General features: G+C 44.8%; 1 protein-coding gene across 1 annotated transcript in view; it reads right to left on the reverse strand.

The window, feature by feature from the left end:
* Positions 1-14,946, reverse strand: part of TENT2 (terminal nucleotidyltransferase 2) — a 583,214-nt gene that overhangs the window by 254,348 nt on the left and 313,920 nt on the right. Inside the window, exon 9 of the mRNA XM_078677766.1 lies at positions 5,947-6,023. Within this exon, the coding sequence (XP_078533892.1) occupies positions 5,947-6,023 (77 nt within the window). The remainder of the gene's footprint in view (positions 1-5,946; positions 6,024-14,946) is intronic.

The following is a 14,946-nucleotide window of genomic DNA, read 5'->3' on the forward strand; positions in this document are numbered from 1 at the left end:
CTGGACAATGCAAACATTCACCCCCAATCACATAGGTCAGGATTAAATCCATCATACTTTTGCTCACCACACCACCCCAGTTTGGACCCAGCCATATGAAAATCAGACCCTGTTCCTTGTGGGAACAGTCCAGCCCAAACTGCCAAGCTAGGTCCTCCCTGGACCAGAAACAAGAATCCTGGGACCGGTTTCAGGGCATCACCCTTCATCAGCCAGGCTAGCTGAAACCAGTGGTGTAGTGAGTACGGGATCCACGTCTGGGCATACCCTTCCCACTTAGGGCGACATATGCAAAAGAAACAAGTGATGGACGGAATTCTGGAGAATGCAAACATTCACCCCCAGTTACAAGGATCTGGGTTAAATCCATCATTCTTTTGCTCACCACACCACCCCAGTTTGGACCCAGTCATATGCAAATTATAAGCCTGAGGCTGCTCGACCACACTACCACAAAAAGAGCACCTCGGGATTGTTAAAGTCCCAGTCCACTCATAAGGGATAACTGGACTCTCTACAACAATAAACCTCTTTTTGGTCTATTAATTAAAGAGCCAGCTTCCTAAAACTTTCCCTTGATGGATGGTAGAAAGCTTACAATGCCAAGCAGATCGCCCGGAGCTCCAGCAGGCGGATGTGGAGTCCGGATTCTGTGGGAAAGCAGCATCTTCTGATCTCCTCTTCTCCCAGATGGTCACCCCATCCCAGGTGTGAGGCACCTGTCACTACTGTGAGATCTGGTTGGGGAAGCAAGAGGGGTCAGTCTCTGACCCAATCACGGTTCGTGAGTCACGACTGTAGATCTTTCCCAGTTCCCTCCGAGAACTAGACTAGGTCTGAGAGATTACTCCGATGATGCACCCACTGGAACTTCAGGTCCCACTGCAGAGTCTGCATATGCCACCAGGCATGCGTCACCAGCAAGATGCAGGAGGCCATGAGGCCCAGCAGCATCAGAGTCAGTCTCACCGAAACCCAGGATAGAGGATGAAACATTGGAATCAATCAATCCGGATTTGTAAAGCGCGACTTATCATGCCGGGTGGTATCCAGGCGCTGAGGATGGGCCAATTAGTCGAACAGCCAGGTCTTGAGTGCCCTACTAAAGTCGGAGAGGGTGGTGGTGACCTGGAGATGGAGGTACTGGTCGTTCTAGGATATGGCAGTGAGGCAGGAGAAGAATCGCACCTCTCCTCAGGTCTGACGGATGCTTGGGACGAGTGAGAGGGCTAGGTGGGCTGAGCGGAGTTGTCTGATGGGCTGGTGGAAGGTAAGCCGGGGGTTAATGTAGGCGGGTCCTATGTTGTGGAGGGCCTTGAACATGTGGCATCTCTTCTCGATAGGGAGCCAGTGAAGGTCCTTGAGGTTATGCTTGACCGTTTTGTGAGATTTAGGATGAGTCCAGCAGCAGTGTTTTGGATGTTCTGGAGGTGTTTCAGTGGTTGGGTTGTGATTCGGACATGGAGTGTGCTACTGTAATCTAGTTGGCTGGTGATAAGGGCATGTGTAGGCTTTCCTGTTTTCAGTTTCTATTTTTGGTAAATTCTGGTGGAGTTTTTTCAGTGATTTCAATATCTTAAAAAACTGTTATCAGTGGTTACACATTTTCGCGCCACTAAACACAACAGAAAAAGGGTTTCTCGGTGTTTATGGAACGTTTTGCTTTTATTATTGCTTGCTTTCTGCTCTGAAATAACATGGTATATAGACAGTGTATGTATACTGTATATGAGGTCCAAATAGATTTTTGCAAATTAATCTTATTGTAGTACTTCTTCAGTGAGTCTTTGGGTCATGTGCGCTCGCTCTTTCCTTCCCATGTAAACTTCTGTGAAAAGGCCCTCTCAGCATTTATAGCCCCTTGGGCTGAGAACCACCAGCTAAGGGACACAGTTGGGATGACTCTTTCTTTGATGCCACATAAAGCACGAAATGATAAATATTTGCGTTTTAGTTCCTGTGCATAAGAAAACAGTGCACCAGAATGGACTAAAAAGTCAATAGCATCCCTCATTAACTCTGAAGATTGCAAAGATGCTTTTAGCATACCATCTAACAAGTGGCAAGGATCTCCTACAGGGAATCACTTCAGCTCGGGTATCAATTTTGACAGGTCATCACACAACTTTTTTTTATATACGTAGCTGAATCACTGCAAATACAAACAACATCACTCCAATCTTTGTTGAACTTGGAAAGAACCTTTTTTGCAGAGCATTACAAGTGACACTGCATTCCATGTTTTCCAAACGTCTGGTGTCATGTTTTCACCACTATCCCAGATGCTTGGTGATATATATACTTGTCCCTATACCTTGCATTGAATGTTTAAAGCCTTAGGTGTTGACAATTCACCTACTATCAATACTGACCCACTAGAAACTATGGTCTGATGTATTAAGGGTTTTTACCCATTCTCTGTGGGTAAATGTGATGACACATATTAGGAAAGATTTTTATGAAACCAGCCATTTTACCTATCAGTGAAAGATTCAAATGCAGCCAAAATATCAAATATGAGTTTGATATTTCCTGATTCTCTACAGTTTATAAAATAATGAAACTAGGCCTAAAACATGAAACTAAACCCTGCATCTTTAGACCAAAGGTCCCAAAGCTGAAAAAAGGAAAAAGAAACAATATTTTAGTGACATCCCTAAAGAACAAACACAATCAGAATAATGTTAGCCAGTCTTTCTTACTGCTAGCTTGTGTAACAAAGTTACATTGTACAGACCTCTTCAGGAAGAAAAAAATGGCTCTTTCACTCTCTTTTTCCTTTATTTGAATGGCATTTAGTTTGTGGTTGTGCAGGTGTTTTTTCAGTGTTTATATGTTTTCACCGGTGAGGGCTATTTTTCTTTCAGCGGGGTTTTATCAGTTATTATAGATTTAAACCTAAAACCCCACAGCCTAGGCATGTGGTACCGTTTTCCTGGTGCTGGGTGGGATCCCCTGAAGATCTTGCGGAGCATTCTGAGAATGTGGAAGCTTGAGGAGATTACTGCATCCACCTGGCACTTCATTAGAGTTCACTGTCCAGTATGATGCCCAGGTTCCAGGCGTGGGTCGTGGGAGTTGGTGCCGATCTGTGAGCAGCAGGCCACCAGGAGTAGTCCCAAGGGCAGTGGTGCAACCAAAGATCAGCACTTCAGTCTTGTCTGTGTTCAGCTTTATGCAGTTGGTCTTCATCCAGTCTGCAAAATTTGTCATAGCGTTCCAGAAGTGTGATCTGGTGGTAGGGGTGTCTTCACTGAGAGAGAGGATGGGTGGGTGTCTTCAGCGTATGAGATGATGTTGAGTCTGTGGCTGCGGACAATTGTGGCCAGCAGGGTAAAGTAAATGTTGAAGAGGGTGGGGCAGAGCAATGAGCCCTGGGGGACGCCACATATAGTGGTTTGGGGATCGGAGGTGAAAGGTGTCTGAATTTCCTGGATCCGTCGCTCAGGGGATAAGTCCAAAACTGCACTGTGTTCAGAACAGCTCAGATGAAAGGGAGCATCTGAGAGGGAGTCAGGTGTGACGTTGACACGTTGATAGTGAACCCCAGCGAGTGCAGAAGGTTTGCAATAGACTGGAGGTGAAGACTAACGCCTGGCGCAAGACCGCCCTTCAGCAGCCAGTCTCTTGAGATAGGGGAATACTGCCACCCCTGATCTCCGCAGAGGAGTTGCAACCCTGCCGTCCCCTTGGTGAACAGCAAGGGGCACTGATAAGGCCAAAGGTGAGCACTGAAAGAGCTTGTGGCCTACCCTAAACCGCAGATAGCGCCAATGGGCAGGCAGGACAGGAATATGAAAATAGGCATCCTGAATGTCCAATATTACCATCCAGTCTCCTAGAACCAGGGCAAACCAGACCTGACCCAACGTGAGTATTTTGCATTTTGACTTCTTGAGCAAGATTGAGGGTCTAGAAATAGAGGATAGGACGCAGGTTCTTGTGCTTTTTGAGAGCCAGAAAGTAGCTGGAATAACATCCACAACCTAATTCTGGCACCAGAACCCTCTCTATGGCTCCCTTGGCCAAGAGAGCTGCGACCTCCTCGTGGAGAAGCTACAGTTAACCTCCATAAACGGGTCATGAGATGATGGCATGGGGGGGGATGAGTAGTCTGGAAGGGAAGGGAGTAGCGCTTATGGACAATCTGTAAAACCCACCTGTCCAATGTTATGGACTGCCAGTGGGGCATGGAAACCGCTCTGCCTTGCGAGTCAGTTGTGTCATGTCTGCATTGAATTGTGAACTTTGCAGCTCCTCTCCTATCAGTGACATCTTGGGACAGTACAGTCCAGGTCTGCTCCGGGACCTGTGGCATCACTTGCGCAACTGTATCCCACAAAGTGTGGGATTACAGGCCCCAAAGGCATGCAGTGTTCACGGACCGCAATGCCAGGCTGGTGGAAGAAAACATCTTCTTCCAAAATTAGTCCAGCCTCTTGGATTCCCAATCTGGGTGAGCAGTAGGTAAAGGGCCTTGGTAGGGGACATCTTGGACCACCAATCTATCAGGGTGTCAGGGGTAGGTTTGGGTGCACAGGAGCAGGGCAATGGCGTTGGGCTATCGTCCTATTCACGGAAGCCCCTGTGTTGGGTTTGGACCAGCTCCTGCATCACTGAACAGGAGTAGGGGTACAGACGTGGAGACTCCCGGTTTCAGCACCTCTGCCAAGAGATTAGTTTTGACTGCAACTGAGGGTAGCTGCAGGTCAATAACATCAGCGGCCCTCTGCACCACCACTGGGTAGGAAGCTCCCACATCCATAGCTACGATAGGGTGAGAGAGCAGACCAGCATCTGGGGAAGTATCCAGGCTGCTGGCCTTAACCAGTTCCTCACACCAGTCCATACTCTGTTCTTCCTCATTGGACTGACATTCTAAAGGGTCCAATGACCCTCTCAGCCTTCCCCAAGCCTAAGCCCAAGAAAATAATTCTTAGGCTCCGATGTAGAAGGCAAGGCTCCTGCCGGAGTCCGGCGACACCCATCCTGCTCAGTGTAAGAATTGGGGATGACAATGGGGACAGTGGCGCCGAGGGACTCGGGTCTATTGGTATCAGGCCGGGGAAGGTCAACATGGCACGACTTGTGCAGATCCACCAACGGATCCTTGTGGGTCTCCCTGGAGCCTGGGCAGGAGTCGCCGGCGTGGAACCAGAAGGGCCCTGCTTGATGGCTGAAGGCACATTGGAGGTATCAGGCTGCCCAAATATGAGGCGCATGGCCTCATAACTCCTTCAGTTGAGTTGGGGTCACTCCAGCCTTTAGAAATTCGAGGAAACGCGAAGTCGGCGCATGTTCCAGGGAACGAGGCCTAGAATGCAGAGGCTCCCTCTTCTCATCGGCCGACGGATGAGAAGAAGACTAAGTGTGCTTCGACTTCATTGTCTTTTTCTTGTGCCTCTGACTGGAGTGTCCCAAAGACTTCGAAGGAACAAAGAAGATTTTGGGCCCTGAGACTACACCGGGACCTACCCCTCGATTTGGACCCCCATTTCCACGTACCGGGCCACTAGCAGCTTCAGGGACCACTCTCTCAAAGGCTTCGGGCCTCAGCACACCAGGAGGTAAGACCTCAAAACACAGTTGACAAAATGCCAAAAAAGGGTAAGCTCTTCTCCGGATAAGCATTGGCCAGTTTGAAAGTAATCAACTCCAGCATACCTGAGTGGCGCCTATATACGTACTGCGACGTCACTTCTGGCGCGGACAACTATCAACACCACCTACAGGAGTGCAGGGTTACTGCTCAATAAAAATCATCTGAATCCAGTCTGACGCCTGGAGAAATTAAAAGAGTAAGAAATCTGCAGCTAGAAGTCTCTATCATATACTGTTTTCAGCCATAGTGTTCCATATCGCAAAAGATAAATGCGAACATGCATTCCAAACCATTATACACATTGATTACAAAACTTTTTTTTTAAACTAGCAGGTAAAACTTACTGTGCGCATACGTCCGTAGAAGAAAAGTGTTCCTTATTCCCACAACATTGTTAACATTCAAGTCAAACTCCACACCACTAAAATAAAAAATATTTAATTAGCTTTAGTATGTAGGATACACAACTCATTTCATTAAGGAATGCTTGAGTAAGTGATTTAACAAGAGTTGAAACAGAAGTATTAGGAGAACAGAGGAGACATTCATTAATAATGATCTATAATGAAGAGTTTCTATAAGCAATGCAGGATAATAAATGATAATGTGAAAGCTCTGATAAGAAAATGTTGCTTACTTGTAATCCTAGCACTGCATCGTAGGTGTCCTGACATTTAAAAACTGATCGTCTTCATAAGAGATCCATAAGTACTTACTTCAAGGGCAAAAACTCCTTTAAAAATGAAAAAAGTGGATGAGGAAAGCCAGTCAGAAAGACAGCTATGACTCCAATAAGCTCTTGGCAGTAGCTTGTCTTTTGTCAGGTGGGGTACAAGTGCAGGAGCTTCAACAACCACCGTGCAATCCTAGGTCCTCTACTCTGCGGTAATCTAAAGATCTCCCTAGACAACAATAAGAGATGGAAGTGGGCAACAATAAAAATAATATCCCTGCACTCCCTGCCTTGTAGGACAAGGGCTAAGATGACGCAGATACTGATGTAGCCCTTTGTGGTTCCATCCAAACAGACATTAAGAGGTGTAAGGCAGGCAGCAACAACAATACGACCAAGCCAACACGGAGCAGGACATGAGAAACATACTCAAAAAAATGTTGTGACTGACTTTTTAATGTGCTGGATTCAAAGAACAAAAAAAAGTAAGAGGAAAAACAATTCTCTGTCTGGCAGAGAGTGGCCTGGCCTAAGGTGGAACAAGAATAACAAGATTAAAATAAAAAAACTTCAGCAACATAGCACATTAGATGAGAAAAGCACAATAAATTCAGCAATGAATAACAGGAAACATTATATTTGATGATTAAGTGGAAGTACTGAAAATAAGAGGTTGAGCACAAATCTGGGTCTTGTGGTCCTCTCTTGGGAGAATATTGAGTGTCAGACCACCAAGAGTGACATGCATTTAGATATCCCATGAAGGCTGTGGAAGCGTTAGCTGCTAATTTGTAACACAACAAACTGCAAACCGATTGCTGTGGCTGGTACAAAGCAGCAGAGGACAAACCAAATAAAGTTTTTAGGAAGGTCTGACTCATTTGTACTTTCTTCTGGCTTGCAAGCACCAACAGTGTTTTGTAAATGTGTGGACTCATGTCCCTGTTGTTGCTCTTTAAATGTCAAATAATGACAACAATGGGTGCCTGGGGGCTACTTAGTAAATGCTTAGGTATTACTTGATTGGATTAATCAATATATTGCAAAAGAGGACTTACACTCTCCCAGGAAGTAATAAATCACAGACTGCTACAAATGTTATGAAAAGAGACATCAAAACTAAATAAGGTGCTCCAATGAAATAAAAGTAAAACCGACGCAGTGCACGCAAATTGTGGCATTGTGACTGGTGAGAATGAATAAAAAATTCAAATCAGAATAAAATATTCGCTGCTGAAATATAAATAATCAAACAAAGCCTTTCTGGGGGGCATGACCAACCGCTGAGGAAGATGGTCTCTCTCCAAAGCTTACTTACTCCACTGACATCCACCATTCCATCCGTCAGCCGCAACAAGAAAGGCTGTAATCTGTAACCTAATCGGCGCTGCGATGCAAAGACTGCAATCATTGTGGCTCCGAACTGATTCTATGGCGAACAAAGAGATGAAGCCTGTGAGGCGAAGTGAGGCTGCGACCTTATGCACTCACTGCATTAGAGATGAACGTGCCTGAGGCGAGAGATTCGCACAAATCCAAGAGACTTCCGGCGATCCGCGGCGTTGAGGACTAGCTGCGGTATGCTGCACAACCTCTGCATCCATACTGGCAGCAGCTGAGGCAGCGGTGGCCATGCGAGGAACGACAATTCAGGCAAGATCCCCCTAGGGACGACCGAAGGCGAATGCCTTTCATACACAATCAAAACTGGCTGAGCACAATCTACATATCGCTAAACAGCGAGCTGGATTCTCCTGCAATGGCCCCCACCCACTTAAAAAAAAAAGGCAATAGTCTGAAGTTTATTTATTATGCTTGATTAATTAAAACCATTGCATACAAAGGATAACATTTCTCACATTTTGTGATAAAATCGTTATGTAATAAAAAGTTTTACATCCCGTTAAAAGAGCTCAAATTAAAACATTCTGTACATCAGCCATGTTGACTGTTAATATTATTTCGACTGTAGCTACTCTTGTAAAGTTCCAGTCGGTTCTTGTAATAATTAGTCTTTTTGCGGCTCGGACCGGTGTTTCATTCTCTTTGCGGTTATGTCATGGAATTTAATTAGCCGGCAATTTAACTGAACCAGCTCGGGTTTGAAGCACAACATTAACGCTTGTCTGCACGATCTGGCTCCGTACTGTTTGAATGCAGGCTTTAGCAGAGTGACCCTTATATCTTTTAATGTTTTGCAGATGCAGATAACATGAATTGCATCCTCTACGCCGTGGCCACATAAACAACACTGCTGGGCTCCTCCCTTTCTCTCCCAGGGCGGCAGAAATTGATTAAACGGGCCGACTCCCAGTCGTAGTCTTAGGAATTTTTCCTTGGTTGATTTTTAATCCTATTTTTACGTAGAACTGGGGTTTTAGCTTATTGTATGGATGTAGAACCATCCAGCCGTGCGATCGTTTGGCGAATGTTTTCTTGTCCTCTACTGCCGATATTAAACAGGTTACCTTTGTCACAGTTTTTTTTAATGTTAAATGGTTTGCCTGGACGTCCCACAGCTCTGTTATACCTAGGTGTGTGATGGATTCCTGGAGATAAACACTTGCTGGAGATTTTCCTGGGTGGGAAAGTTCTGTCCAAAGTTGGTCGTTCAAGGTTCCCTTTTCGTCGCCTTTAATTTTATGCCAGCATTTCGCATATGCTCCCATGCGTTCAATGGACTGTTTTTGGAGCCCAAATTCCAGGCGTATTTGGGCTGGGGAGACCATTCTGGAGAGTTGGAAGATTGCGCGGTATGATTTAGATATTATATTATCAAGAAATGTTGCATCTTTTCCCTTTACCCTTCACTCCCGTAAGTAATGGTTGGCTGGAGTTTTGCTTGCAAGACCCTTAGCAGGGGGTCAAATGTCAAGTCCGGTAAAAGCTTCTTTAGGGGCTTGATGGCTAAGTAGGTCATTGCCCCCTTTCTCCGCAGGGCCTCTAATTGCAGTTTTGATGAATTATTTTGGTCCAATATTACCTCAAGTATTTATAGCTTACTACTTACCCAGTCTCCTTGACCTGCACACCGCGTTGCTGCCCCATGCCGCAGGGCTCTGCTCTCTTACAGACCTGGACACTGATTTATCGGGTGGCACGGAACAGAAAAGGTGAGCCCTCCGGAGCCCAGACCTTCTATTCCACTCTGGCTACGGTTAAGCTTCTGCCCCACACCAAATAGCATAATGACAGACAGCACCAGGGGCACCTGTATGCTGCCGGGCACGACCCGCTTTGCTAAGTGCTGTAGAGAGACCTAAAACCTGCTCTTTATCGCCACATGGTGACACAGATGCTGCATCAAGCAAAGAGCATGGGATGTATCGCTCTATACCTCCAATTATAATGTAATGTGGGTATTTCTAATGATGAAACCGTACATAAAGGCCGGCTTGCTTCCTGCCCAGCCTCTCCGACATGGTCACTCTCTTTCCATTGCATTCACTCCGCAAGTCTCTCCAGACCCACGGTAAAGAGCACCTGGAGGATAACTGAGCACGCATCCCCTGGCCAACAGGCCAGAGACATCCAGGAGGGCATGGGGATTCACAGAGGGAAAACTAGCAGGTTGCAGGAGTGCCTTTATTGCCCCCTAAAAGATGGCGGCGATTACTGAGCCCCCCCCCTTTCACGATTGAAACTATTGGGGTAAGAGACTCCGAACAGGCCTTGTAAAATGACCAGCAGTAGAGGAGCCCACCAGACCAAATTGGACAAACACACACTGCCCAAAGACTATCGCAACCTCCGGCTGCACATGCCCCTGGGGGGAAGAGACACCCACCCTCCTTGACATAATGGCAGCGATTCAGGGGTTCGCAATGCCCTTTAAAGGAAAACAGACTCAGTCTCCAAGGAGGTTACAATGATGAGACCAAAGGGGTGCACCTCCTCGTACAATTATAGCACACATCTTTAATTACCGAGATGTCATACTGCAAGCCACTCTCAGTGCACCACCACTGAAGTACGAAAATATCAGCATCACCTTTTTCCCCCCAGACTTCACACTGTGTGTCCAAAGACTATGTCGCTACTTTCTTGAACTCAAACAGGCCTTGAGGGAATGTGAAAAACTGCGAGTGGTAGCAGATGGAAAAAACTGGTACATCACAACCTCGATGAGGTCTGGGACTGGTTGGATGGCTGGAGGGTGATTGGAGGCACTGTGCCCTGATCAGGACCCACACGACAAAGACGCAAATTTAACACCACGGACTGAACGCAGGAGTAGGAAGACCAATGACGTGACCCACTACAGTATGAGACTTCTTGCTGCATAACCCCACAAGTCTACAGTCAGGATTGAGCTCAGCATCGTCTCTTCGAGGTAGGCAGTAGGGCTGTGAAACTCCTGGTCTGGCTTGACAGAAGGGCCAAAGCAAACCGATGGGTGCTCGATATACTGAGTGATAAGCAAGAACGAGTTAGGGATAGGCAAGGGGTGGACAATGCATTTGCAACCTACTATAGTCACATGTACTGCACGGCTGAGGAGTCTTGTGAACTACTATTCGATATCTAGCTCCCAAATAATTCACAGTCTGATAGAGCACTTCTGAAACAGGAGCTTAAGGACAGCAAAGTGACGCAAGCCACCGATGACTTGAACCTCGGCAAAGCAGTGGGACCCAAGATTCAAGATTCAAAAATACTTTATTCGGTTAAAAAACAAGGTAACCATGAAAGTAGCATGAAAGGTACAATTTACAAGAGGTAGAATGAACTTTTTAAAAATCACGAAAAAGAAAAGAAAAGCAACAGAATTGAATTCATATATACAATAAAAACGATCAATCTATTTGAATTGATTTACGGCACTTAAAAACTAATTTTAAAAATTCTGCAATTGAGGCAACCATAAAAACAGTTTCCATTTTCTGGCACTCTGTGAATGCTAGGCGGCATCTATATACTTTTAAATCCTTGAGGATAGGGATGATAAGTTTCTTTCGAGGAAGAGTATAAAATTTACAAAAGAATAATATATGTATATCGGATTGTTGGGATACATCATCACATGGACAAAGACATAAATCCTTCGACCAACAATTCATCACGGGGAACGATAATGTCCTAAAGACAATATTCAGTCTAAAACGGGTCAAAAGATAACGTTCATGATTGGACATGTACAATGAAAGATATGGCTGCAATTTTTCTCCACATAGAATGTCCTGGTGGATGGAAACAGTCTTTTTCCTCGCCTCTTCTATGTGTCTCTTTTCCTTGAGGTACGCCATACACAGATTTTTCAAATCTCTTCTAGGTATATATTCCATTGATTGTGGGTCCTCAAAGTATTGGAGGCAACTTATTTTTTCAAGAAAGTTTCTAACGTAGCCTATCCATTTAAAATCGCTGATATTGTCCAATGCCATAATATCCTCTAAAATAGCCCGATTGACAACACATTCATCATTTGTCCAAACCCTATGCCAAAGGAGGACTGGCTGAATTTTAATGGTATCGGTAACATAAGGTGTTCCCAATTCAGCATGGCATATCATCGTTGCAGTACTTTGGGGTACGGACAGAATGTGGCATAGAAACTTGTTTTCCAAGATCTGAATCGCACTGATGTTTGAATACCCCCATAATCCTGCACCATAGGTAGCTACGGATATACAGGTTGCATTATAAACAGTTAAAATCTCCTTTATGGGTTTTTTACCTAATTTTTTCATAAAGCATTTTAGGGCCATAATAGTCTTAGAAAATAACAAAGATCTAGCATGAATTGCTGTAGTCCATGAGCCACTTTCATGGAACAATATCCCCAGATATGGGAAGGTAGGGGTCCTTTCTAGGGGATTGGAGTTTATAAAGATTGGCTTCACGTGCTTGCTTGTTCTGGACCCACAATACATTGATAAAGTTTTAGAACAATTGATTTTCAAATCTAAACCAAGCATAAAAGTGTTAAAGGCTGTAACCAAAGTTTGTAAAGCCATTGGTGTGCGTGCCATCAAAACAGCATCATCAGCGTACATCAGTGCAGGGACAGGCCTACCTCTCACCATAGGCATGTCTCTGCCCTCCTGTACAAGGTGCTTCTCCATTCCATTTATATATAACAAAAATAGAAAGGGGGCTAAAACGCACCCTTGGCGCACACCCCGACCAATCCCAAATTGTCTGCTGCATTCGCCATTATTCCCATATCTGACACTAGCAGTGGCCCCAGAATAAAGCTCTCTCAGGAAGCATATAATGGCGTCGTCTACCCCCAATTCGGCCATAATTGACCATAATTTAGTGTGTGACACACAGTCAAAAGCTGATGTTAAATCAACAAAAGTGAGGTATAGACGTTGTTTTTTAACCTTTATATACTTCTGTTGCAAGGTGAAAAGGTTCAAACCTTGCTCTATGGTCCCTAAACCCTTTTGGAACCCAAATTGGAAATCGCTTAACACCCCATTATCCTCCGCCCAGCTTTGCAATTTAGCTAAAATCACTCTCCCCAAAATTTTTATAGAAGAGTCCAATAAGGAAATTGGCCTATAGCAAGTACAATTTAGCCTGTCCCCTTTCTTAAAGATTGGGACTATTACCGATGTAAACCAGGTAGGAATTGGGCTATTTACCAGAGCGGCATTGAAGAGCTGAACCAACAGTGGCCCCCATAATTCGATGTTAGCCTTATAGAGGTCGGCTGGAATACCGTCTGGTCCTGCTGCCTTGCCCCCCTTAGTCGCCTTCAAGCTTGCTGTAACTTCAGGAAGGGTTACAATTAAAGTTCTGGATGTATCTAAATTTAGCAACCCCGCATCCTGGTCTGTTTCAGGGGTTAGTTCCACAACCTTATAAAGGGAGGAAAAATGAGCCACCCACTCATCTTCTGAGATGGCAATTTCCATGCGTGCTTTTTGTTCATGTAAAAGGGGGGTATTAATGACCCTCCAAAAAGCAGCCGGATCCTTTGATTTTGAGGCAGAGCATAGGTTGTCCCAAGCCTCCCTTTTTATCGAGGCCTTCCTGTCCTTCAATGCTGAATTATAGACCTTCCTTGCAATTCTAATTAGGATTACGTCCCGTGGTCTTTTATGAATTGCATGTCTGAGCTTTGTCAAGGCTCTAGTGCAATTCTTATCAAACCATTTCCTATTGGACTTTAGGGAATTTTTCCTTTCAACCCACAAAGCTTCCTTAATTGTACTAGAGATGATATTAAAATGTGTTATTATATCACGGTTCTCTGCGTGTTCATCTAGACAGATCAAGAAACTACTCATGCATTTACTCAATATTTTATGCTGGAAATCATCCGGGACCAGTCTGCTCCATTTAAGGTTGTAGCCATTTTGGGCACCCAACCTCACGTCCTGGACCATTTGGTTCGGACATTCTCTAGTATCGACTACAGCAAATAGGTTCTCCATTATTAATACTTGTGGCAGATGATCACTCAGTGGTAAGTCCATGATGTTTGCTCTGATCAATCTGCTCGCGGAGCTAAGTGTACATAAACTAAAATCAATAATAGATGAGGCACCCCGCCCAACAAAAGTTGGGGCAAATGTCGTTGTATGATGTGCTAACTCATTTGAAAACCCAAAGTTAAAATTAAAAATCATCTCATTTAGTGAGTCGCCTAGTAGGGTATGTTCAAAATGCGTCAAATTGACATCTTGTTCCAGCATTAAACCACAGATACCCTTTTGGCCCTTTTTGCAGAGAGTGCAATTAAAATCACCCCCCCATAATAACATAACTTCAGCCCTCTTGCTCTTATCAAGTTCGTTTTGCATTTCTGAGGTTAGTGTGTCAAGTACGTCCTTAATCATGCTATCTGGACAGTTATTGTAAAAATTAAAAAGAACCACCTTTGGACCCTTCCTTGTATGTATCACTATTTTTTGATAGTAACTAGATCCAGGGGAAAAAGAAATGTTATCGTATACTAGGAGATTAGATATGTATACAATCAACCCCCCCCTTGGGTCTCCCGTGTACTCCACCCACCGCCGGGGTAAAGTAAGTTTTGTAGCCATTAAGATGTATCGGCGTGGTGGCCCAAGTTTCTTGAAGGGCTAATATTCCCACGTTGGTAATGGCCTCATCCCAGGTTGGATTGGTAATCTTTTCTTTTAACCCAGCCACGTTCCAAAAGAGCACCTTACAGTAATCTTTTCCTACAGGTGAAATATCTAGGGTATCCCCTAGACTTCTGACCAGGCTCCCTTGTATAGACATCCCCCACCTGTATTTCTGGGGTTTCCTCAGACCCTAGACAACTTATAGAACCCAAGCCCACAGGATTGTTAAACAGCCGGACATCTTCCTTGTTCTTGGGGAGTCAGTCCACTGCTTCCAAGCAATCAAACCGGTTATAACACGGAAAAAATGGAGGAAATTGCAGATTGCCTGTCCATTCAGGGTCACAACCTTGTGGATAAAAATAAGGAGGCCTCCCTTTGTGTTTCACAGTGTTCCAACCGTCTTCATGCCTCCCATTCCACTGTGTGTTGTGGTAGTTATTATCAAAAGCCTGACCAGTATTACCACCATGGTGTCGTTTGTCCCTGGTCCAGCTCCACCTATTATCCGGTTGTTCACCCTTAGGGTAAAAGTAGGATAGTGACCTAGCCACAATAGACAAACCATAATTTCTCGGGGGCCTCGATGTAATAAATTCTGCGGTGTGAGGATTCTCAAATGTTAT

Source organism: Lissotriton helveticus, chromosome 2_1 (assembly GCF_964261635.1).
Source record: "Lissotriton helveticus chromosome 2_1, aLisHel1.1, whole genome shotgun sequence".
Lineage (NCBI taxonomy): Eukaryota > Metazoa > Chordata > Amphibia > Caudata > Salamandridae > Lissotriton > Lissotriton helveticus.